The 27,249-nt window shown below is 35.2% G+C and overlaps 1 protein-coding gene across 1 annotated transcript in view; it reads left to right on the plus strand.

The window, feature by feature from the left end:
• The window catches only part of XPO4 (exportin 4), a 123,240-nt gene that overhangs the window by 48,575 nt on the left and 47,416 nt on the right, over window positions 1–27,249 (plus strand). The window contains exons 5-7 of the mRNA XM_043995953.1: window positions 9,186–9,302; window positions 10,404–10,557; window positions 24,330–24,442. Coding sequence (XP_043851888.1) covers window positions 9,186–9,302; window positions 10,404–10,557; window positions 24,330–24,442 — 384 coding nt within the window. The remainder of the gene's footprint in view (window positions 1–9,185; window positions 9,303–10,403; window positions 10,558–24,329; window positions 24,443–27,249) is intronic.

A 27,249-nucleotide genomic window follows, 5' to 3' on the forward strand; every position in this document is an offset into this window, starting at 1 on the left:
TATAATGGTGGTGAAACTTCAGAAATCATACAGTTGTAATCTTAAAGATCAGAAAAATTTGGAGAACAAATTGTACTTTATTCATAAGAAAAATATAGGATACCACTTTTATAAAGGATCATGCATGATAAATGTGATTGCCAACTTACTATATAGAATTATGTGAAAGAGGATTTTGTATATATGTCTATGATGTATTTCTCTTCCTTTTAACTGAATTCTCTCAGAAGCAGACCTGGCTCCTTTTGCTCAGCTTCATGTCTAATGCAATTGGAATTGAGGATCTATTGAAAGGTTCTTCCTGCAGTTTGAATCTCTACTTTTGCAAGTTATAGTTGGGAGAAGGGGAAGAGAACCTATATAACTCCTATAGAAAGAGAGGATTAGGTATTTAACCTTAATATTAGAGAAAAACCTGAATCACATCTAGCTTCCTAGTAACTCTAAAGGAGTGTGGTCAGAAATAAGGCTGAAGCAGAACTTGATGTGGAGCCTGCTCCGTTTTATTATTCACCTAATTTTCTTCTCATTGTTATCAGTTATTTGACTACTCACTGAACTCTACGTATGGCATTTTATTTGATTGATACTATGAGGCAAGGATCTAAAATGGTGACTCCTTAAACTTTCATTCATTCTTTGATTTTCCTCAATGTAGTGGACATACTGGCAGGGGCTATATGCATTACCTTTGCTTTCCTATAGCTCCAGCATATACTGCTTGAACCTCTTATATACTTCATACTACTTAGAACCTTGAACATGTTAATATCAAATGATATTTTGTGTAATTGTACTTGACAGCTTAGTTGTATGAAATTTAATTAGTTCATATGAAGCAAAAGACATCTCTTAAAATATTAGATACCTGTGTGGCTATGACTTGATCTTATCTGCAAGGTAAATGAACTTAAATCTTTAAACATTCTCCATGTTAAAATTTTTAGATAAAAATAAGAGACATTGAATGGTAGGAAAGGAGGGAGACATTGGAAATCAATTAGTCTGTATTTTTATTTTACAGATGAGGAAACAGACTTCAAGGGCTTAATTGAGTTCCCCAGGTCACTTAGTGATTAGGAAGCCTTTCTCCCAACACATACCCTTGACTCCTTCATTAATCTTTTTTTTGGTTTTTGTTTTTGTTTTTTTTCGGGGCAATGGGGGTTAAGTGACTTGCCCAGGGTCACACAGCTAGTAAGTGTCAAGTGTCTGAGGCCGGATTTGAACTCAGGTACTCCTGAATCCAGGGCCGGTGCTTTATCCACTGCGCCACCTAGCCACCCCTTCATTAATCTTAACAGATAATTATTTCAGGGGTTGGAATTTTTTTCTTCAGAAATTATATAAATAATCAGCATTTTATTAATTTCTTAAATAAGTTATACTTTCGTGCTTTTAAAAAAAAGACTCTAAAGTGAATGAAAACTGGTTATTCAGAGGGACTATTTTAGTGTTAACCCTCAATTAGTACAATATATGAATAAGTGACACTTAATTAGCAGAGTCCAAAGGAGTAAAATGAAAGACTTGGTGAATGTTATCTGCTCAAAATGACCAGGGACTTGTGTGAGGCTATTAGCATTTGTATGACCTTGCAATCCAAAATCAAAGTACTGTTTCCTCAAGATTTTGCTTAAGGTCAATTTTCTTTTTATAATTTTTTTTCTTTTCTTTTCTTTTTTAGTGAGGCAGTTGGGGTTAAGTGACTTGCCCAGGGTCACACAGCTAGTAAGTGTTAAGTGTCTGAGGTCGGATTTGAACTCAGGTACTCCTGACTCCAGGGCCGGTGCTCTATCCACTGCGCCACCTAGCTGCCCCTATTTTTATAATTTATAAAATAAAGTAAGTTCAGTTTAGTTGATGATCTTGATAAGCAGGGTTACCTAAGGAAATTGATCAGTAGCTGCAGACCTTAGATTCTAATGATTAACTGTATGTAGATTCCCTTTCTATTTATTTACTCCCCATATTGCTATTTAGGATGTGGTAGCTAAATGTTCAAGAGTTCTCATTTCCTTTAAGAATAAGTAAATGTATAAGAATTGTCTAAAGTACTGACCCTGGATTCAGGAGGACCTGAGTTCAAATTTTGCCTCAGATACTTGATGCTTATTAGCTGTGTGACCCTGGGCAAGTCACTTAACCCTCATTGCCCTGCCCCCCCCCCCAAAAAGAAAATAGAATTGTCTTTTTTCTTCTCCCTTGGAGAACTTAACCCATGGCAAAAAATAGTCCCAGTGGCAATCTGGTGGGGCTTTTTTGTTTTTTGGTGTTTTTATTTTTAGCCACTAAAATAACATGTCCTGAGAACTATGGGAACACATTCAGATGTATTTAGCTAAAAAGTTTTGGTCTGATACAGTTGCTCTTTGAAAAGAGTAGCAGAGAGAAAACTGGGAAAACCTTTTGTCCTGATGGATTTATCTATTCCTAGACCCCTAGGAGATCCATGGACCCAAGGTTAAGAACTTCCCTAATTTTTCTTTAAATTGGTTTTATCCTTTGCTGTTTCTCCCTGCTTGATAAGGTGATCCTGTTCATGGTCTTCTGTCTTCCTCCTAAGATTTTATCAACAAGATGAAATTCTAAATCATTGTTAGTTCGACTGCCATATCTCTCCGCTTGACAGGCAAGTCAAGTGTTTGTTGACTAAGGTGCTTTTTTGTGTCTTTTTGGTTTCTTTTTTTGGGCAATTATATCTGTGAAATTGTGTGAAATTATTAAAATCAATTCCATTGTCCTTTCTACCACACATTACCAATTTTTGGTTATCTATAATTTATTTTTTAATGTTTTAGGTTTGAGTTGCTTTACTTTCATGCTTTGTCTTTTTCTCATTATTCTAGTTTTATATTACTTTTGATCTTTGCTCTAACATGTCAGTAGACTGACTCACTGACTGACTGGACCCAGACAGCTGATTCAGGAATGAATCATATATAAATATAAATGGTAGTTGTTATTATTATCTTGATCACTCTTTTGGATGTCCTCCAACTTGTCAGTATCTTTCATAAAATGTTGTGCCCAGATTTCAGTGCAGTATAGTTCAAGTGCATAAGACCTTTCCTGATCCCCCCAGCTGCTAGTGCTCTCTCCTCTAAAAAGTTATTGTGTGTTTAATTTTTTACAATTTATTTAGTATGTATATGTATACATGTTTGCTACTCATAAAACTATAAATTAGTTGGGGGCAGTGACTTTTATTTTTGTATCCTCAGTGCAGAGAGCTTGGTGTACCTAGTAGTAAATACTTGTTGACTGATTAAAATCAAAGACTATGAGATCTTTTTACAATATTATCATCATCAACTTTAAATTATCAACACATTTTATTATAGAAAGAAGAAAAAAGATGGTGTAAGCACCTGGGAACATCTGTATAACACTTCTCTCATTCTGGGCATGGTACTTTTATTGATGATGCATTATGAAGCATTAAAATCATTTTAGCTGGTTTTGTTTTTGTTTTTGGTGTTTTGGGCTGACATTACACTGTTGAATTATTGAGCCTGTGATCCCATAAAAAATCCTCTAATGTCTTTTCACATTCCCTAGGCCTCTTATAGTGTTGTATGGTTGGTTGTTGATTATTCCTAACTCACAGGTAAGACATTATGTTAATACCCATGAAATTTGATCTCAGGGGATCAGGTCCATTGTTCTAGCTATTAGCCTCTTGACCTTTAGTTCTGTTGCATTATTTGATACCCTTTCCCATCTTCATATCATTGGTTTATTTTATAAAGCCTGTATCATCTAATTCATTGATAAAGAGTTAAATTTGTTTTCTGTTCATTTACATTTGTATTTTATCTCCCTGGAATTTACTTGAGGGCCACACCAGTTACTTATTCCATCCTTGAGTACCTTACACCTAGGCTATGTGAGCCCAAGCCCCTGACCATGAATTCCCAACCTGATCCTTTGCATTTTTATTTTTATTTTCATTTTCAGCAGACTTGGTTTCTGACCTCCTGTCCCTCTAAACCAGTTTAATTTACAACATTTATATTAGTTTATAGTGTTGTAACAAAGTTAACTGTGTTAAATGATCCTTGGTGCACCCCCATCAGCAGAACAGATGTTTATATTTAAAGATGAATGCTGGGGCAGCGAAGTGGCACAGAATATAGAGCACCGGCCCTGGAGTCAGGAGTACCTGAGTTCAAATCCGGCTTCAGACTCTTGACACTTACTAACTGTGTGACCCTGGGCAAGTCACTTAACCCCAATTGCCTCATTTAAAATAAAAAAAAAGATGAATGCTGAAACTTTTGTTCACCATGGGAGATAGTTTGTGAATTTGCTTTTCAAATTCACTGTAGAGCCAAATTAATTCCCTCATGCTTAAAATATAATTTTGGCTGTTGATTTGACAAGTAATTTTGGAAGGCAGCTATCCTAACGAATTGTTTAATTGTCAAAATGTTCGTTTTAATTGAAGCATTTTCCCCTCAGGGATATAGAATATTTTATGCACATAATACAAATTATGTATTATGTCTTATTTCTCATTACATACTATTTAAAGCCCATAATCATGATTATAGAAATATTAGTATCTTCATAATTTCTGTCATGTTTTGTTGAAATGTGGCATACAGACTTTTAAAGTGATCTTAAAGCTTTATTTCTAAAGAAATAATCTAAAATGGCACTTAATTTTTCAATCTTGACTCACATTTTCATGTATTCTGTTTTTCAATGCAAATAGGCTTATTTTTCAAGCTCTTTTGAAAGTAGTCCTTTTCATATGATAGGAAGAAAGTGGGTGAGAAATTCAATTGTCTATGGATAGTGCTACCTTGTGTGGGATAAAGAGGCTAATCTCTCTTATCACAAGTCTCATTGATGTTTGCTTAGAGGAGCAGCTGAAAGTCTGCTTTATGTATGGCAACCTTTCATAAAGTTTATTCTTGGTAATAAAGCTCTTGGGATAAGAGCCAGGCTATTATAAGAGACAATCCTTTCTCTGAACAAGAGTATTTCATTTTGTCAGCTGGGGTTGGTGTTTGAGTATGTTATTCTTATGACAGAACTAATGAAATTGCTGGAGAGTGAGACAACAGTGTCCAGGAAATAGTTTCTTGATGGTATGAAGTTAATGACTTTACTAGAAACTAGCACCGTGATATTAGAAATATGACTAATTATATTTTAGAACATCTTGGAGAGTGACTTGTTTTGTTTATATACAAATATAGTATCTTACTTGATCTGGATAACAACACCTGAAGTTGGCACATGATAAAATTTGTTATTCCTAGTTTGTGCGTTATGAGCTAGAAAGAAAACCGAGATTAAAAGTTAAGTGACGTATTCAAGGCCACACGGCTCTTAATGGCAGAGTCAGGACAACATCTCATCTCCTGTTAATAGGAAGAATCATTATATTAAAGGTCATGCACTTAGCAGAATGAGGCTCTTTGGCGTAGATACTAACAGCCTTGCATCTCTCACTAGCCTCTGAAGATAAGAGCTAATAGTTTGTAAAATAATACCATAGCATTTTTAAACTGGAAGAAACCTTGGAAATTAGTCTAATTTATTTGTTTTGCCATTGAAGAAATTGTGACTCAGGCTGTGAATTGTCCTATGCCCACACAGTTATAGACTTGGAGTTATAACTCACAGCACATTCAATCTACTTTATTTAAGAAGGCAGATGAAGGTATATATTTGAAAAATTGTCAGTAGGATGAATAAAAGTTTTAAAAGAAGGAAAAAAAAACTCTGAAATTTTACTTAAATGTACTTCATTCTCTATGATGCCAAGTGAAAGAGGCATTACTTTTTACATACTAATGGTAGACTAGTCAGATCCCAGAAGCAAACTTGATAACTTAATTTTTTATCTTATTTAAAGTGAAATTCTCCACTCTGAATTATTCAAAAACAGTTCTTTTTCTCTCGTCACTATGAATAGGCTCTGCATTGTCCTTAGCACCTGACCACAAAGCCCTTGGAGTGCTTGTTTGGTTGCCTCTTTGTGACTATTTCTGTTGTCTGTAGACCAAACCAGAGAAACTCACAGAGGTTTATTGTCAGATTGGCTAAATGGCAATGAATTTTTCAGTCCCAGCAAATCTTGTTGAAAACTATTTACTGAGCCAGAGAAGGCTTGTTATGTGCATTTTCAGAGGACCGGCCTGTACCAACAAAACTCACAGATCCCACAAAGATCTGAAGTGAAGAGGGTAACCTGCCTTGTAGAAGTGTGCTTCAACACCACTGCAATCATAAGTCCTTTAAGAAGTTAGCTGACAGGGCAGAAAGAAGGAGCTTAGGGCTTTGTTCACTGAGCCAGAGACCTAAAGATTGTGTGTCCACCGAACCTTAGAAAACAACAGGTTGGTAACACATTCATAGTAAAGGAGAGAGTTACTTGTATTATCCAGAGGTCACTTGGCTTTTTTCTTTGGGTTTTCTCTTCATCCTCTAGGACGTCATTGCTAGCTGACTATCCAAGCTTTAGGTATCACAAAATTTATGTGAAACTAAAATAAAGAATTCTTAACTGTTTTATTTTTGCTAATGAGAATCCTAAGGCCTAGCCAGGTTAAGTGATTTGATCAAGGTCTCACAGCTAATTATGCCCATTGTAGCTGCACAATAAATCAAATCCTCTTTCTACTTGACAGCCCTTCAGATATTTGAACCCAATCTTCATGTCACTCTAAGCCTTTTCATCTCCCAGTGAATATTTCCAGTTCCTCTAGCATCTGTTCATCATTCTGACATGCTTTTCAAATCTGTTACCATCCTAATCACCTTCTCTGGACTTACTCCATTCTTTTAGCAGCCCTTAAAGTGTGTCCATTACTAAAATCAGTACTCCAAATATGCTTTGACAAATACAAAGTACAATGGAATTATTGCATTCCTTTATCTGTATATCATATTTCTGTATTGTATACTATATTAAAACAATTGAGATTGCATTAGGTCTTTTAGCAGCTGTGGCATATTGCATTATATTGAATTTGTGATTCGTGGTTAACCAACTCCCCCAGCCCCAGCCCCACCCCCTGCAGTCTTTTTCTTTGCATGAATTATTTCTGTTAGTGGTGGTGTAGTTGGTTCTTTATGTTTACATATATTGAAGAATATCTTGTTGATGTTACTGGCATTATTAAATGTTTTGTTAAATGGAAGTAGAAGTATCTACTTGGTTGTCAGACGTTGTCACAATATGTTTTATTAGCAAGTACTTCCGAATGTTACCAATATATATAGCTATTCATAAAAGTCTACTTGAAGTTTCTATACAATTATAAATTATTTCTAAGCAAAAGAACAGTTATGTTATTTTAGTATATTCACTGATTTTTAATTCATTTTTTCAGAGAACATTTATTTTCTCTCCCAACCACAACCCTCCTCCCCCAGACAAACAAAACCTTGTAACAAATATGCCTAATTAGGCAAAACAAAATCCCACCTTGGCCATGTCCAGAAATGTCTCACTTTGTATATTTTGTCCATTGCCTCTGTGTTAAGAGATGGATAGCATCTTCATCAGTCTTCAGGAATTATAGTTGATCAAAGTTCCTAAGAGGTCTTTTTGTCTTTCTTCAATCTTTTTTGGTATATATTTTTTGTAATGGTATTACCGAGTCACAGGGTCTTCACAGTTCAGTGACTTTTTTGAGTGTAGTTCCAAATTGCTTTCCAGAAAGGTTGGATCAATTAATTCCCAGCTCCAACAACAGTGGATTAGTGTTCCTAATCTGCCTCAGCCTCTCCAACATTTTCCTTTCCATTTTTGTCATTTTTGCCAGTCTAAAGGGCATGAGATAGAACCTCACAATTGTTTTAATTTACATTTTTCTTACTAATACATATATTGGCCTTCTTTTGGAAAATGCTTGTTTATATATCCTGTGATCATTAACTATTGGGGAGTGACTCCTGTTTTCACATATTTTATATCAGATAAAAACTAAAATGAAAAACAATCCATTTCTAAATCAGAGTGCTTAGTCTCTTCATCTATAAAGTAAGGGGATTGGACTAGATGATCTCAAGATACAATTCAGCTCCGGCATAAAGTGATTTTTGGTGAATTGATCTTTTAATCGCTGTATATAGCTGGTGCTTTGTACATAATGGGCATTTAATTTTTGCGTGTGTGGAACTGAAAGTCATTTACAGTGAGTGAGACATCACTAAAGATTTGCAGTGTAGCATCTTTAGCTATTTGTGATTTGAGGCAAATAAAGATTTGATTTAAATTTGCTGAGATAATGAGCATCTGTAGGGTCAAGGTACTGACATCAGAGGCATTTCAGAACAAAGATATTGCAGTTGTTGGGTGGATGGCAATGCGTTCAGCTGTTCTATAAGCTTGCATAAATAGTATCATCTTGACTTTAATCTTTCGGTTGTTCAGAGGTAGTGTGCATATTTCTGTTTAACCCATGGACACTTGCCAGCATGCCTGACCTTTTAACAATTCCTACCACTCTGTCCATCTTTGTCACCTTGGCTCCAAATAGTCTGTGAATAAAGCCAATGATTTTGAAGTTATGGATATGTTGGATAGAGTTATTGGGAAAGAAAATAATAATTTCTTATTTCACTAAATATGACCTATGTAATATTTTGGAGATTTGTGACAACTAGTTAATCTCTCCTTTTAACCTGCTTGGGATAATTTATATTCACATCAAAACATGGGGATTGAATTTTTGAATATTTCTCATTCAACACAGCATCAGAAACGAAATGACTAAAGCCTGGGGGAGAAAACTCTATGACAAAGTTTTTTATTTATATCATGTTTGAATATGAAAGTAGAGTTTGTCTTGAGTTCTCAAGTGAACACTATTCAATTGTCAAAAGTGTCATTGAGGGGCGGCTAGGTGGCACAGTGGATAAAGCACCAGCCCTGGATTCAGGAGTTCCTGAGTTCAAATCCGGCCTCAGACATTTGACACTTACTAGCTGTGTGACCTTGGGAAAGTCACTTAAGCCCCATTGCCCTGCCAAAAAAACAAAAAAAGTGTCATTGACATTTGTCATGTTTTCAGTAAATAGAAGAGAACTACTTATTATCATCATAATAGCTGAATTTTGGAGGCTTCTGGAACCTAATAGAAATTTTCTAATAAACTAACAAAAATATTTGTTGCAAGTGACCCTACACAAAGTATTTGTCTTATTTTTCTTTTTTCAAGCAAACTCTGGCGTGTTCCATTCTAACGGCACTGTTGAGTGAGTTCTCAAGTTCAAGTAAAACAAGCAACATTGGACTAAGCATGGAATTTCATGGTAACTGCAAAAGAATTTTTCAGGTACTATCAAGATGTACATGGTATAGACATTTTAAATTAGTATTTCCTTCCTTATTCTCCTCTTAAAAAAGCATGACAAAAGAGATTTTATTCAGGTTACTGAGATTTTGTACTTGGAAATTTTGTACTATGACTTTACTGGGAAAAGAATAAAATTTTAAACATCTTCAATATCTTAAGCTTTACTTAATATCAGGTTCATCCCCAAATCTCTCGATATTTTCATAGTAATGGTTCTAGCTGTGTTTTTTTGCTTACTGTTTTCAAATTTAATTACTGTTGTTGAACCTTTTCTAGTCAAAAAAATTAGACTTTGGGGCAGCTAGGTGGCACAGTGGATAGAGCACCGGCCCTGGAGTCAGAAGTACCTGAGTTCAAATCAGGCCTCAGACACTTAACACTTACTAGCTGTGTGACCCTGGGCAAGTCATTTAACCCCAATTGCCTCACTAAAAAAAAAAAAACCCACCAAAAAACAAACAAAAAAATAGGCTTGGCTGTATGCCAAGGATATAGCTATGTATTTTAAAATGTTATTGCTGGGGCAGCTAGGTGGTGCAGTGGATAAAGCACTGGCCCCGGGTTCAAATCCAGCCTGAGACACTTGACACTTACTAGCTGTGTGACCCTGGGCAAGTCACTTAACCCCAATTGCCTTACCTAAATGAATGAATGAATAAGTAAATGAATGAATGAATGAATGAATAAATAAATGTTATTGCTGATGATGTGGGCTGGTTGTTTCATGTATTATCTTGCTCAGGGGAAGTTTTACGTGAAGGCATTTCCTTAAATCGTAGGACTATATGCAGTAGAATAACTGACTCTTTCTTGATAACTATGACATAGCTGGAGGAGTGTATGCTTTGTTATAGGACCAATATTTATATTTAAAGTGTGTGTGTGCGCGTGCGCGCGCGCAGTTACTAGTGTAGTCAAATCCTTATCATTGGGAGGTATAGTACTGAACGATTTAGGATTACTCCTAAGAATTGAAAAGCTCATTTTTAAGAAAATAGATTTAAAGCACCATTATTATAACAGAGGACATTTTAACATTTCTATTTTGATACAAAAATGTTTATAATTGCTTAATTTTAGGAAGAAGACCTTCGACAGATCTTCATGTTAACTGTTGAAGTGCTGCAGGAGTTTAGCCGACGGGAAAATCTAAATGCTCAGATGTCTTCAGTGTTTCAGCGTTATCTTGCACTAGCAAATCAGGTCTTAAGTTGGAACTTTCTTCCACCGAATTATATCCTTTTAATGACTGAAGATTTGGTTAATAATAATTATAAAGCTAGGTAATTTATTTCCTTATATATAGTTAACAGAAAAGTAATTTGTATAGTTTTTATAATGCTTATTTTTAATTTTTTTGAGGGGGTGAGACCCCATGTCTAGGTCTTCTTGATGAAGATTCATGTAGTAGAAGGTTTATTAACAGAAAGTACTTCTTGGACAACCAAGTTTTTGCTAGGAAAATTTATGATTTTAGTATATTAAATCCAGAAATCATCATCTTTCTCCTCAAATTTACTCCTCATATAGAAGGAACCACCATTGTTCCAGCCGAGTAGGTTTTCCACCTCAGAATCAACCATAATAATTCCTCTAGCCTTGGTTCGTTTGACTGGAGGTCAAAAAATCCAGAGGCAGATCTAGAATATTTAATTAGCACCAGGTAATGGGCAGTTGGGCAGTTAGGTGTCTCAGTGAATAGAGTACCAGACCTGGAGTTAGGAAAAGCTAAGTTTAAATCTGTGGTGTGTGACCCTAGGCAAGTCACTTCACCCTGTTGGCCTCAGTTTTCTCATCTGTAAAATGAGCTGGAGAAGGAAATGGCAAACCACTCTAGTGTCTTTGCTAAGAAAACCCCAAATAGGGTCACAAAGAATCAGAAATGATTAAAAGGATTCAGCAACAACAATGGGCAGTTGTCCAGGGTTAGCAACTGCTCATCGGAATGAGATACACTTAAAAAGGGGTTTACCCAGCCTTAGAACATTTAAAGAAGCCTATTTGATGAGAATGTTAAGCCACTTAATTTATTTGGGAGGTTGAATAATAAGAGCAGGATGTGGGGTGGTTGGGGGCATGGAGAGAATGTTTCAACTTTGGAATTATAACTTGTTGACTTCTTTCATTGTTGTTGTTGTTGTTTCTGACTCTTTGTGACTCTATGTACCATAGCACAACAGGCTTTTCTGTCCCCAACTATCTCTTGAAGTCTGTCCCAAGTTCATGTGTGATGTTTCCATGCCACTATAATTAATGTGAATATATGGATCACCTGGATTTGATGGAGGTGCCTTATTATCCAAAAGTATTTTTTTTATGAAACCCTGGGTTAATAGGAGCAAAATGTCTTTCAATTGAATTCCAAATTGATCCCAGATAGCTAGCAGATAAAAATCCCTACCTGGTGACTTCTTTCCTCAGGATAGTAAGTCCCTATCTTATGGGGAAATCTGGGTGTCCTCATCCTTGCCAAACCCTTTTTTGGAATCCTGTAATCTTATGCTGCTTCTGTATTTCTTCCATACTTGTTATAACTGAAATTGTTAAACTGCTTTTGCTTCTGGGTTGATTTTTGTATCGTACTGTTGAAACTGGTAACGTTCTGTAGCTAGTGGACCAAAAAACCTTATATACTCTCAGAAAGAGGGAGTCCCTGAGCTCCCTTCCTAGGAGGGAGTCTCCACAAGATCATGTTTCTTTCTTCTTGGGACAAAATAAATTGGTATTATGTTTTTTCTCTCTGTCTCTCATCTGTTTTTTCCTGTAGCAGAAATTATGAAAAAAAAAATTTATCTGGTTTTGTTCTGTAGGAGACATGTTCTCTGATCTGTTGTTTTTTGGTTTGGGGGTTTTTTTGGTAGGAGATATTATAAAATTAATTTCTCTGATCTGTGTATTAATGATTTTTTTTTGCAGGAGGCATGCAGATAAAAACTATATTTAATTTTCAACACTATCTGTCTCATCCTCTGCCATCCCCTTTTCCTTTTGCCTTCAGTCTTTACCAGCATCAGGGTCTTTTCCCGTGAGTCCCATCTTCTCATTATGTGGGCAAAGTATTTAAGCTTTCAGCTTCAATATTTGACCTTCCAGTGAGTAGCCTGAATTAATTTTTTGACTGGTTTGACCTCCTGCTGTCCAAAGGACTCTCCAGAAGTCTTATCCAGAACCACAATGCAAATGTGTCAGTTCTGTGGAAGTCAGCTTTCCTTATATAGTCCCGTTCTCACAGCCACGCATTGCTACTGAAAAAATCTTAGCTTTGACTATAAGGACCTTTTTCAGCAAGGTGATGTCTGCTTTTTAGTATACTGTCTAGATTTGCTGTAGCTTTCCTTCCAAGGGGCAAGTATCTTTTCTCATTTCATGGCTATGATAGCCCTCTGCAATGATCTTTCCCAAGAATATAAAATCTGACCCTTGTTCTACTTTCTTTTCTCTGTATTTGTGAGGAAGCGATGGGACCAGTTGCCAAGATCTTAGTTTTTTTTTATGTTAAGCTTCAAGACAGCTTTTATACTCTCCTATTTCACCCTCATCAAGAGGCTTCTTAATTCTTTACTTTCTGCATCAGAGTGGCATCATCTGCATATCTGAAATTGTTGATATTTCTCTCAGCAACCTCGATTTTGGCTTTTGATTCATCCAGCCCGGCATTTCACATGATGTACTCTGCATATAAGTTAAATAAATAAGGGAACAACTTACCTTGTTCCATGTTCTGTTCTTTACTATTGCTTCATGGCCCACGGACAGGTTCCTCAGGAGACAAGTAAGATCTGATCTGGTACTCCCTTCTCTTTAAGGACTTGCCACATTTTGTTGTGCTTCACATAGTCAAAGGCTTTAGTACAGTCAGTGAATCAGAAGTACATATCTTTCTGAAACTCCCTTGCTTTCTCCATAATCCAGTGAATATTGGCAATTTATACTCTAGTTCCTCTGCTTCTTTGAAAACTAGCCTGCTCTTCTGGTTAACCTCTTAAGAGATGCCACAAATCAAGTTTATTCTGTTGGGGATGTTTTCTCTGTAGTTAATTCCCATCAGATTATCTTGGCAGAGCTGGAGGTCTCCATTTAATCTTATCAGAATGTCTAGGTAAAATAGGTTTCTAGGATAATAATTTTGTTGTTCTTTTTCAGTCATATCTGACTCTTCTTGATCCCATTTGGGGTTAGCTTGGTAGAGATACTAGGGAGTGGTTTGCCATTTCCTTCTCTAGCTCTGTAAGTGACCTGCCCAGGGTCACATACCTAGTAAGTATCTGAGGCTAGATTTGAACTCAGGAAGATGAGTCCTCCTGAGCTGTTCTTTTTTTTTTTTAAATAGTAATGATATTTATTTTATTTATTTATTTTTAAAATAAAAGTATTTTATTATTTTCCAGTTACATGTAGAGATAGCTTTCAGCATTTGTTTACGTAAGATTTCCAATTTCAAATTTTTCTCCCTCCTTTCCCCCCTCCCCCAGACAGCAGGCAATCTGATTTGGGTTTATATATATATATATATATATATATATATATATGTCTGAGCTGTTCTTTTAAGATAGTAGAGGCCTTGTTTAAGATAGAAGAAAAGGGATTGAAAGACTGAGAGTCTGTATCTTTTTATACACCTCTGTTGTTCTCTTTTCTATGATCTCTGAGGCAACTTTTCCTGGGAAGATGTTTCCCCAGATACACAGCACACAGGTTTTATCCATGTACTCTATGATTCTTTATGTCACTTTCATTTATTTACCCTATATATCCAGTCAGTTACCAAGTTTTGTTGATTATACTTCCACATCTGTCCCCTTTTTGTCCATTAACACAGTCACAACTCTAGTTCAGACTCCATACACCTCTCTCGAAGATTATTGGAATAGCTTCCTAATTTATCTGTCTGCCTCATGTCTCTCCTCTCCCCAATCCATCCTCCACATAGATACCAAAATGATATTCCTAAAGCACAGATCAGACCACATCACCCCCTGCATGTTCAAGAAGCCCCAGTGACATTTTTTGTCTCTGGGATCGAATGAGAGCCTCTGCTTGGCCTTTAGACCTCTTTACCACCTGGTTATGTTATACCTTTCTATATTTAATACCTGTTAACTGTCATTTACATGTAACATGATCCAGCCCTCCCACCTTAAATTTTATTCCCATCTCCATGTCTAGGAGGCTTTTCTCCTTCCTTAACCTCTGCTTCTTAGACGGCTTCGCTTTCTTCAAAGCTCTGAGGCCAAAATCAGCTCTTTTTCCATATAGTAAGACCTATGCATTACAACACTTTTGGTAGATGTGTGGAAGGGAAACTAGGAGAGGAGAAACCTACTAGAAAGCTGTGACAGTGATCCAGGAAGGAGGTTATAAGGCCTCCTTCAATCAGAGTGGTGATCCAGAGTGGAGAAAAGAAGATAACACAAAAAAGTTTACGTATATAGATAAGACTTGGTAACTAATTTAATAAGGAAAGTCAGAGGACTTTAGTTTGAATCCAGCTCTGTCATTGGCTACCCATATGATAATGGACAAAATATTCCCTCTACCCCCCCCCCCCCCTTTTTTTTTTTTTGGTGTCTTAAAAAACTTTTAAAAATAATAATAAACATTTTAATTTAAAGCTTTGAGTTCCAAATTCTACCCCCTCCCATCTTTCTTCCCTTCCCTAAGGTGATAAACAGTCAGATATGGGTTATACATGTGCAGTTATGTAAAACATTACCATTTTAGTTATTTTGTATTAAGAAAACTTGAATACAAGAAAAATGAAAGGGTGAAAAATAGCATGCTTCAGTCTGTGTTCAGTCAATTTCAGTACTTTCTTGGAAGGTGAATAGTATGTTTCATCATTAGTACATTGAGATTGTCTTGGATCACTGTTTTGCTGAGAATAGTTGTCGTTCACAGTTCTTCATCAAACAGTATTGTTGTCACCATGCACAAGTGGCTCTTCTTACTTCACTATACACCAGTTCATATATTACTTCCCCTTTCTGAGCCTCAGTTTCCTCATCTGTAAGATGGACCACATGATCATCCCTGATATCCTTTCTGTTGCCACATCTGTGATCCTATCATTCTGTCAAAGAAATTTTTTTATAGTCTGGCATTAAAGTCTCTACTAGCTCCATTGTAGTTTTCCAGGCATGTCATAATACTTCCCTTCTTGAATTTTATGTTCCTGCCAAGCTAGAATACTAGTTATTACTAAACTGAACACCCCATCTCATTTCCATGTGTATTCCTATACCATTCCACAAGCCTGAAATGCCTTTCCTTATCCCTGCCTTTCAGAATCCTGTTTTCCTTCATTGTTTAGCCCAGGTCCCACGTCTACCTATGAAGTTTTTCCTAATCTCCCTTTCCCCTCCACCCCCCCCCCCCAGATGTTAGCTCTCTCTGACACCTTAAATTGTAAAAATCTTTTTTTTTTGGGTTACATTTTAATTTCCAAATTTTCTCCCTTCCTCCCTCTCCACCCCTCCCTAGGGAAGGGCACCATTTGATACAGATTTATAAATATATGTAAAACCATAATATGCATACTTCTGTTTATAAGTTCTTTCTGTGGATGTGGATAACACCTTCCTTCATAGGTCCTTTACAGTTGATTTGAATATTTATAGTACTCAGAATAATTTGGTGGTTTATAATCATTCTTCAAACAGTGTTGTTGTTACTGTATGTAACATTCTCTTGGCTCTGCTCCCTTTGTTTTTCATTATTTCATGTAAGTCTTTCCATATTTTTCTAAAATCAACCTGTCCATCATTTCTTATAGCATAGTAGTTTTCAATCACAATCATATAACAGCTTGTTTAGACATTCCTCAGTTGATGGACATCTCTTTAATTTCCAGTTCTTTGCCAACACAAAGGGAGCTACTCTAAGTATTTTAGAACTTAGAGGTTCTTTTCCTTTTTCCCTGATCATCTTGGGGAACAGACTTAATAGTGCTCTTCTTGTATCAAAGGTTATACACAGTTCTGTCACTCTTTGGCATAATTCCAAATTACTCTCCAAAATGGTTGGGTCAATTCATAGTTCAACCAACAAGTATTTTTGTTTTCCAATTTTTCCACATTCCCTCTAACATGTGTCATTTCCCCCTTCATGAGATGATGTCTCAAAGTTGTCTTAATTTGCATTTCTGTAATCAGTAATGATTTAGAAATTTTTTTCATATGACTACATATAGTTTTGATTTCTTCATTGAAAAATTGCCTGTTTTATATCCTTTGACCATTTATCAGTTGATTTGTTTCTGTCATTGTACCTCTAGTGCCAACACATTGCCCTTTTCTTGTTTTACGTTTAATAAATGTTAATTGAGTTGAATTGAATTAATTTATTATAGTGGCAATGGGAAACTACTGTGCCTTAGGAAAATTATGTCAGTAGTTCCAGGACAGTTGGATATGAGAGAGGATATGGTTAAAACTTGGCAATGAATAAGTATGGGAGAGTCAGATATGATCCTGAGGTTATATAAACCTAGGTAACTGAGAGGAATGATAATACTCAGAAGTAGGAAAGTGGCATGTAGTGGTAGATTTAGAGATAAAAGTGACTATACAGAATGTTTAGTTTATAGTAACAGTGGGACATGTATTTAGAAATATCCAACAAACATTTAGCAACGGAAAGTAGAGTTTGGAAAAGAGACTAGGGTTGAACATATAGGGGTGTGTATTCTCTACATATGGACAGTGTTTGTACCCACAAAAGTGACTAAGATTATTAGAGAATTGTTAGTATAGAATGAGGGCAGCTAGGTGGCACAGTAGATAGAGTGCTGGGCTTGGAGTCAGGAAGACATCTTCCTGCGTTCAAATCAGACCTCAGACAATTACTAGCTGTGGGAGCCTGGGCAAGTCACTTAACCCTGCTTGCCTCAGTTTTTTCATCTGTAAAATGAGCTAAAGAAGAAAATGGCAAACCACTCGAGTATCTTTGCCAAGAAAACCCCAAATGGGGTCACAAAGAGTAGGACATGACTGAAATGAAGAGTCAGGTGCAACAAATGACTGAACAGCAATAAACAAGAAGAGTATAAAGTGGGAAGAGAATCCAGAATAGAATTGAGCTTTAGAGCAATGATCCAGCAAAAGAAGATCAATAGTGAATTTTAGTTAGGAGTAGAAGCAGAGGAAACCAATAGTGGCCCAGGAGTCAAGAGAAACAAACAGTAACATAGAAGAAAGGGTGTTGGTGTGTACTGAAAAAAATCACTATGCTGTTTTTCTTTAAGATTCTTTTTGAATGAGATTAGCTCATCTTAAGCAAATTAAGACTTCATCTTATTTTGTTTAATTTTAATAGATATTTGTACAATATTATTCAGTGGAACTTCATAAATTTTTGTTTTCCATTATTCTAACAACAATAATATGTTGTTTAGAATGTTATTTCATTATGGGCATATCAACTTGTTAGTGAAAGAAACATTTATCAGACTTTAATGTGTCAAATTCTTTTAACATTTTTGAGGGCAGGGGTTTGGAGGGGAGAAGTTCATCTTTATCCTTTCATAATTGTGTTATTTTCCTCTTGACCTTTTCCAAGTTAATTCAGTAAGCATATTAAATGTTTATAAAAGATACTGCTGGGGCAGCTAGGTGGCACAGTGGATAGAGCGCCAGCCCTGGAGTCAGGAGTACCTGAGTTCAAATCTGGCCTCAGACACTCAACACTTACTAGCTGTGTGACCCTGGGCAAGTCACTTAACCCCAATTGCCTCACTAAAAAAAAAAATTAAAAAAAAAAGATACTGCTAAATTCTGGGAAAGATAAAATGATGTTTTTTGCTGTCAAGGAGTATGCAGTCTACAAAGTGGGGCTGGCTATAATGTATGCATGATGAAAGAAATAATGCAATAGAGGTAAAGGAGAGATTCAGATGAAATGATCTGGGAAAAACCAAGTGTCAGGATGAGGTTTGGGAGAGTCTATCAGGAAAGGCTTCTAGAGGCATTGGCAATGTGCTGTGGTAGAAAAATCCCTGCAGTTGCTGTCAGAAGACCTAGATTGAAGTTCTGATCTTGTCACTTACTGAAGGGAGCAGGGGAAAATCAATAAAAGACTTTGAACCTTAATTTTGTTATCTATAAAGTGGGGAATTACAGTTCTTGGACCATTTACTTCACAGTGTGATTGTGAACAAAGTGCTTTCTTTGCAAACCAAATTGTTAAATCAATGTGAAACTTTGTTCTCCATACTCTAATAATAGTAGGTAACATCTATATAGTCCTTATAAGGTTTACAGAATACTGTGCATATCTTACCGAATTTGATTCTTAGAGTCAACCTATCAGGTAGGTGCTGTTATTGTCCTCATTTTCAGGTAAGGAAATTGAGGCTGAAAGATTAAGTGACTTCCTTGGACCACCCTTAGGTCTTCTGACTCTGAAGTCTTAAACTATATTCAAAATGCCACATAAGCACCAGAGGCCATAGACTGCCATTTTAAATTTATTTTATGTAATAAGGAAAATCCACTTATATTAGTATTGCTGTCATATGTAATATAATATACCTTTAGTTATCTCTTTTATTTTAGACTAACAGATGTAGTACTAAATCGAAAGTTGGTTTTACATAATTCAAAGTTCAACAGTGGTAGTTTGTTTTTTTAATGTATCTATTCACAGATTATATGTGGGTCTCTAATATGACTGAATTTTGATGTACAGATGGCCCCTATTGTATTAGGGCTGTCATATGAAGGCTTTGCAAATACAGACACGATGTGACTTTCCTTTCTCAGTTACTTGAGCACTTGCTTGTGCTGTTAATACTGTTCAGATATTAGTTCACCTGGTGTTCATAAATGCTTGAGGGTTTTGGCAGTGCTCATCATAAATGACAATACCATAGAATTCCTATTTTGCACAAAGAATGTTTGGCAGGCGTCCCTGGTATTTTGCTTCTGTAATGTTTCTTTTTCTAGTTCTATTACTGTGCCTTTTATTGGCATTCTATTTCCAAGGATCAGATTTGGTTTTGGCCATTTTTTTTTAACTTAATCTCCTGGGGAAAGCTGAAAGGATCAAAGGATGGTAATGAGATACAAAGACTTTCACCTAGATCAGAGACTCTTGATCAGTAAGGTCAGCTTCATCCATGGCAAGGGTTGGAAAATATACAGGTGAGGCCTTACTGCACCTGCCATTTCCCCTTCCTCTAAGGACTTATGATGACTGGGACCACATAGTGTTAAGTTGCAATGATTTTATAGCTATGGCATCAGAAAAAGAAAATGGTACAGTTTCTGTTACTGATACATGAAAGTAGTGGTGGTAGATACAATGCTGTATTTGGCTTTAAAGTTGTGCTGATTATCCTTGAAAATTCTTATTTAAAACTGGGGGAGTAGGCATTATGCCAGTATGCTGATTTCTTTTTTTAATTTCTATTGTTGCCATAAAATCCTTTTATAACATAAAACATTGATAATGATGGAAAGTTTTGTTGTAGCAAAGTGTCCTGATACAAATGGTGGCTAGATAGTAATTAATATGAAACTAATTGTTTTTCATTATTTTTACTCTTTTTCATTTCTGTGACAACTGATACCAGAACATGCATTCTTGATAACAGGCTTATTGGTAGTTTTTGTGGATTAACGAAAGTGCTCTGAGCATAGTTCGCTAGTAACTGACTGTCCTTGAGTTTTAGAAGAGGGTTTCTGTAGTTCATGGTTAGGGTGGCTGTTGCTGTTAACCATATTCATAACATTAATTATTATACTACTACACAAAAAGATCTAGAATTTTACCAGTGTAGGTAACTGTTGGTATAGACTCCTCTTACACAGATGCAGAATGCAGTCTGTCTATGATTTCTCAGATAAGTCCTAGAGAGATGCCAGAGACATAGAGGGTTAGTGTCTTGAGTCCAAGGCCACACAGCTAGAACTATCAAGATGGGATTTTAACCCAAGTTTCCTTTCTTTTTTTTAAAGAGTATTTTATTTTTTCCAATTTCACATACAGACAAATAGCATTTGTTTTTTTTTAATTTTGAGTTCCAGTTTTTCTCCCTTCCCTTCCCTGCCCCCCAAATGGAAAGCAATCTGATATAGGTTATACATGTGCACTCACATAAACCATATTTCCACATTAGTTGTGTTGTGAAAGAAGAAACAGATCAAAAGGAAAAAAAAACACGAGAAAAATAAAGCAATTGAAAATAGTATATTTTAATCTGCATTCAGACTCATTGGTTCTTTGTCTGAATATAGATAGCATTTTCCATCACTAGTCCTTTGGAATTGTCTTTAACCCAAGTTTTTTTTTTCTCTGAGCCCAACATTCTAGCTAATATTCTATGTTGCTTCCTCAACAACTATGTTGTTAGTATTAATTCCTTATTTTTATATATTACCTTTTAAAACATATTTGAAGCAGTTCACAATTATCTAATCCTTATTTATCCTTGCAGGATAATCTATTGTGTTTTTTGGCTTAGTTATCTATTTTATAGTGAGAGAAGCTGACTCACAAAGGAATTTACAGGACTTATCCAAGGTAACACCAGTGGCAGAGTTAGGACTGAGTCCCATGCCTCCAGATTCCTATTTTGCTATTCTTTTTCTTTACTAGTAGTTTCCAAAACAGTGCTGCAACATATATTTATATAATAGTTCTCTCCCCCAATTTAGCAGAGTAAAAGAATTTTAGGGCTTTAAGGTTTTGGGTTTTTTTAGTGAGGCAATTGGGGTTAAGTGACTTGCCCAGGGTCACACAGCTAGTAGTAAATGTTAAGTGTCTGAGGTCAGATTTGAACTCAGGTACTCCTGACTCCAGGGCCGGTGCTCTATGCACTGCGCCACCTAGCTGCCCCTAAGGTATTTTAGAAGGAAATTTCCTTTCCTTTGTCATTATTCTATGTTGTTGGGCTAGGCTGGCTCATCTACCTGGAGGTTATATGATGATTAGAAGGTGGCTTTTCTTTTGCTACTTTCAGTCATCAGAGCCTTTGCTAGGGATTATGTAAGTAGCTACTCTAGTGACAGAAAAGTCATTTTAACTTTACCCCTATCACTTCAGAAAGTTGTTTTTGAAAAATAGGAAGGGAAATGGTAGTAAAGTTGATAGGGTTTGCTATAAAAATAAGAGGAAATTGCATTGTGGGCATGGTTGGTTTGATTGGGATCATACAAAGGCAGAATAAGAGAGAAAAAAGGATGAAAAGAAGATTAGGGAATTTTTAAAAGGCTACATTTATAGCTGTGTACCTATGTTATTAGTATAATTAAGTAGTTTGAAGTACAAATGAGCTGTCATTCTGATAGAAAATATTAATACATCAATTTATCTTTTTCCATAGGAAAAAAATAAAAGCCAGAGATCAAGAATTCTCTAATCATTCATACTATGAGTTGAATTGGTTTCCATTATTACAATACTGTTTTGTATAGTGCAGTATTAATAACTATCAGATTTTTCTTTTTGATGTCTACCAACTAGAATGCAATTATAAAACATTTTTATTTTGGATGGTTTAGTAAAAGTAAAGTTATTATGTCTATTTTGTGTTATCTGATGTGTCATTAATTAATGTAAAATGTTCGGGGTAAAGATAAAGGTTTCTTCCAACTGAAAGTCCCTTGATAACCCTTTAAATTATGTTTGACCAGGGACACCTGCTGTAGGGGTTCTTAATTTTCTTGTGTCATAGACTGCTTTGGTAATTTTGGTGAAACCCATTGACCCCTTCTCAGATTAATTTAAATAATTAAAAAAATGCTAAATTTCAGTTAGAGGTTAGTGGGAATGGAACAAGCATTTGTTAAAAGCCTACTGTATACCAGACTCTGCTAAATGGTTTACAAATATTCCCTTGTTTGATCGTCACAACAATCCCAGGAGGTAGGTGTTTGTTATTCCCATTTTACAAGTAGGAAACTGAGAGCCACAGAGATTAAGTGACTTACCCAAGGTCACACAACTAGTATCTCAGGTAGGATAATGACAGAAATAATTTGCTTTCAAAGTATTATGTATTTTTTCCATTGCAAAGCTCTTACTGGCTTCAAGAATCATTATTATTTTAGGAGGGAAGAGGCTGAAAAACATAAATAAAAAGATTTTTACTTGGACCTTCCATTTAATCCACTTAAGCTTCTATTTTTATAATAAATGTTATCATATTTTTAATGCTACAAGTGAGGTACAGAAAGTAGCATTAAGACTAAAACAAATTTAGAAGACAGGAAGTGAAAAATTAATCATATACTTCAGTGGGTATGTGATCTCAGCCATGTGATAGCTTCCTCCAGTGGGGCAGCTCCTAGCCTCTCCATATCTCCTTCCCTGTGACACACTTGTCTCTGTTGTCCCATAAATCCACAGTAGAAGAGCTAGAGGTCCATGTGCTTAGAGGCCTTCTGCAGGTATCACTGTGACATTCAGGCTTCCTGATTGGTTGGCCCTCCCCCTATTCATCAAATAGGTATTCCAGTTTGATGTGCACTTCATTATTGGTAATGTATTCTCCACCCCCTTTGTATCTTCCCCCACCACGACCATCTCCATTTTTTTGAATGACCCACCCATAACTCTCATTCCATCTTTCACGGCTACATAGAATGGGTTACATTGTATTTGCTTCCTTAATTGCAATGTGCTTTTAGTGACATAGAATTTTTTTCCTTAAAAAATGAAATTAATACTAATATCTTAATACTTATAGTAATATATTGCTATGGGCTTTAATTATACATAGTTAATGCTGTAGTTCAGAAGTTGGCTAGGTTGTTTTATTTTTATTTTTAAAAATGATTTAGACTTCTAGCTTTGCCTCCTACCTCCCTTTCCTTCAATTTTTGGTTATTTCAGTGTACTTCCACTAGAGGGCAGGTAAGGAAGAATTAAAGTTCAAATTCACCTAATTCCTGTGATGATAGGTGATTATACTAATCTTACTGAAATTCTTGGAATTTTTTGTGTGTGGAAAAACAAGAGGGATCCTTTCAACCCTAAAAGTATTTTTCCCCTATGTGGGAACAGATTCATAGTAGAGATCTCAGAAATCAACAGAGTAAAATAGCCATGTTTTTTTTTAAAAATTCTAGCGTTTCAAATAGTTTGCATTAATACTGTTTTCTATTTTTATAGTTATGTCATGATTTGACATAGCCTATTCTTTGAATTGCTGTCTTATTTTTATAAGTAACCATTTGGATAACTGAATGATCAGACATTTGCCTCAGTTGAAATTTTAGAGTTGAACATATCCAGGTCAGCATATTCAAATACTGTCTAGGCCATAGTCAAACTCTTCCCATATCATGCTTCTTTCTTAAAGTAGTTTAGTTAATTATCAAAATGCTATTTGGAAAGGTCTCTTCAGGAATGTCCGAATGTCCTGTGGTCAGAAATTTATTTTGTTATGTAGTAAATAAACACTACACATAATAATGTCATTGAATACATTGAATTAAGTTTTCAAGCTTCTTTGCAATGATAGATGTTTTAATAGAATTTTTTATTTCAACTGTTGTTGATTCATTTAGAATTAAAACGGATGAAGTGGTTTTCCAGTGATATTCTTTTTTTGGCTTTTGCACTGCATTATTTGCATGTTTCATTTGATCAAATGCTTCTTACAGCTAGATTAATGGAGATAAATATTTTATGTATTAAAATGGCTGGGAAAGACTTGTAGAAAATTATTTTCCTTCTTGTGTAAATTTTGACACCTATTAATTAAAATTGGTGTTTTGCCTTTTGTTCCTTGAACATTAGGCATCCTACTTATCAAAAGTGGATTTATCCCTTTGGTATGTCACATAATTATGATCAAACTGTTATCTTACATGCCTATAGCATTCTTTTTTCCAGTCCTTAATACCTTTTATTCCTTGGCCTCATGCATGAATTATGCAGTGTATGTGAAGAGGCTTAAACTGTTTCCATTACATTCTTTCTGAATGGATCCTGTTGTATCCAGGATATACATATTTTTTAAACAAAGTAAGAATGTTATTGTTGACCTTGACACCAGATAACTGGGTAGACATTATATAGCTATGTTTGAATCCTCACAAAATGTGATGCTAAAGCCAACAGAGTCCTGGCGTGAGACCCTCTTGGACAGCAGAGTTATGGATCTTTTCTTTACAGTAAGTCTAATTCTTCATCTTTGATAATAAGGACTACAGAGAAGTTCCACTGAAATAGTAAATTGTTTTTTGATGTTTCTTAAATTTATAATATAGGATATATTTCAGTATGTTTTAAGTTTTTTGTTTTTTTTTTTCACATAGTGATTTTCAGTTAGAGAAATTACATGTATATGTTCTTAGTAATTTATGCTGTTGATATGTAATTATTACATGAAGTTTAATAATTTTTAGAGTAATGTACACTTTGTATCTTTTATAAATGTCTCAAGTTTTAAACTAATATTGAGCAATTTCTTAAATACTTGTTTTAAGTAGGCTTGTATATTGCACTCTGCAAATATCAAGTAAACTCTGCATTCTGATATTTGCTTTCCTTACCCAAGTATAACAGTTGAAGATGGAAAACATATTTGCATTTTTTCAGCTAATTTGCAATTGTATAAAAGCATAATTTGGATAATTACTGGTAAAATGGGCAATTAAAGACCAAGATTTTCCCCTATTTGTAGTTTCCCAGCTTTTATATATTCTTTTTTTTTTTTTTTGTGGTGGATATTCCTGTTTGATGAGATGGAACCATTGGTTTTTTTAAGCATTGTAGTTTTATGTAGCATATCCAGCAGCTATTGAAATGAATTTTTTATGTATATGTAAGTGTAAACATAAATGATTTTGTCATTTTTGAGATTGAACAAATTGGTTTGTATTTTCATTTGCAATTCACAAAAATAATATGCTGAAAACATTGTCAAAATTAATGGGCTAAATATAAATAAATCTTTAATACAGTTGTCTTCCTCAACTGAAATAAATTATTTTGAAATGGATTCGTTTATATCTTTATAAAGATTTGTTTCACTTGATTGAAAGTAGATACTGCTCCAGCAGTTTTTGTAAAGGTGAAAAACTTGCTGGCAGAACTCAAAACAGCTATACCAAATCTGAACAGCTGTCTAGACAAACCAAACAGCTGCTGCTGTCAGCTGTGAACTGCCTCATGCAAATAACTTGTGAGTTTGGAAGTTAACTCTTTCTTGTGTAGCCATATTGACAAGTCTGTGAAATAGAAATGATAGTAGCTGCTTCACAGGATTGTAGCGGGGCTGAAATGATAATACATGTATACATGTGTACAAACATGCACATATTTATCACATGTGTATGTCTGTCTGTGTGTATACATGTAATACTTTGTGAACTTTATAGCCCTATATGTCTTATGTACTTATTTGGAACCTGGGTTTAACTTTATAATCATGTAATATATTTATAACTCAGCAATGACAGTGTCACTTATGTTTGAATTACAACTGTTGTTACAATGGAATGTAGTCTCCCTTAACCCTAAATTGTTTTCTTAACCAGCCACCTTGACTAGAAGTGGTGTTAGAAAGCAAGAATGGGAGAGTTAAGGAGTGTATTCAGTGGAAGTGTGAAGTGAGAGTAGGAGAAACCAAGGGCTGTATTCATTGTATCTAAATTCTAAGTTAGAACTTTGGTTCCTAGAGGTTGGGTTCCTTGGCTATCCCATAGACATTTATCTACCTCTTATATGTCTAGCTGATTTATCAGAACAAACCTTTGTGATATAACTTATTCACTAATTGAGAACTGCCTACATATCTTAATTTTTGTGTAGTAATGGATGAGGGATTACTATGTAGACATCATAGAATGTCATTGAATGTATTTGAAAGATGTTTGTATTTCTTGAGCAAAATGATTTTTAATGTACAAGAAAAGAGAAAATAATTATTTAAAATTTCGAGATATGTTTGAGTTTTTGAAGTATTTATATATTCAATAACAATAAGCTGAAGGAAGCTGAAAGATGAAGATGGAGTCAGTCATCAAGTATTTGATGTGCAGCCAACATGTGGCCAGCACTGTGCTAGGTTATCCTAAGAGATAAAAAAGTAAGTATAAAATATAGTACCTGCCTTGAGGAATTTTGAGTGTAGTTGGAGAAATCAAACTAAATAGGTCGAACATATAGAAGTCAGATGACAAGGGATGACACAAACAATAAAAAACAGTTTAGAGAAGGGAAGAACTAACCTAATCTCTAGTAAAATGTTGACATTTTTTGCAAAACTGAAAAGTGGCCATTTTCATTGTTAATAAAATGAAGTGTGATTTGTTTCTAACTCATTCTCCAAAAGTTATGTGCTTTTGTGGTGACTACATTAAGCAATATAAGCTAAAAATACTTTGTTTTATGACATTGTATCCTGTGACAGAGATGAAATATTTCTTTAAAACTTACCTGAAATCATAAACAATACGAGTTTATCTAACATAAATGTGTTCTTTAGAGCACTGTGGTGGTTGTTTAGAATCAGTGTTGCATCACTGAAATAAAACCTGGATAGACTTTCAAAATGGATTTACACTATTAAATATTCGTTTAAAATGACAGTGTAGATAGAGCAAAGGTGAATTTAAAGGGAAGAGAAAATTATAGTTGTAAGATTTTGAACAAATGAGTGAATTTCTAAGGATTGCAATGCATTTGCTTTTTATATCTTCACTGTTTACTTCCACTAAAGGAGCATCCATATACTCTTGATTGAACTTGATGACTAACTTTAGCAAGACTCTAGCCTAGGCATAGTTAGCATAATACAGATGACTGTCGTTATTGCTGTTTTTAGAAGGAGCAGTATGTCTGACTGGCTGGCATCTGTTTCTCTCTTTAAGACATAACATGCTGTAGACAGTTAAATTTTCAAAATGTAGGTAGCACCCAGTGAATAGTTAGTTTGGGGATGTTTAAAATTATGGCTTATGAAGTTAGTGCATTG

Source organism: Dromiciops gliroides, chromosome 3, assembly GCF_019393635.1.
Source record: "Dromiciops gliroides isolate mDroGli1 chromosome 3, mDroGli1.pri, whole genome shotgun sequence".
NCBI classification, from domain to species: domain Eukaryota; kingdom Metazoa; phylum Chordata; class Mammalia; order Microbiotheria; family Microbiotheriidae; genus Dromiciops; species Dromiciops gliroides.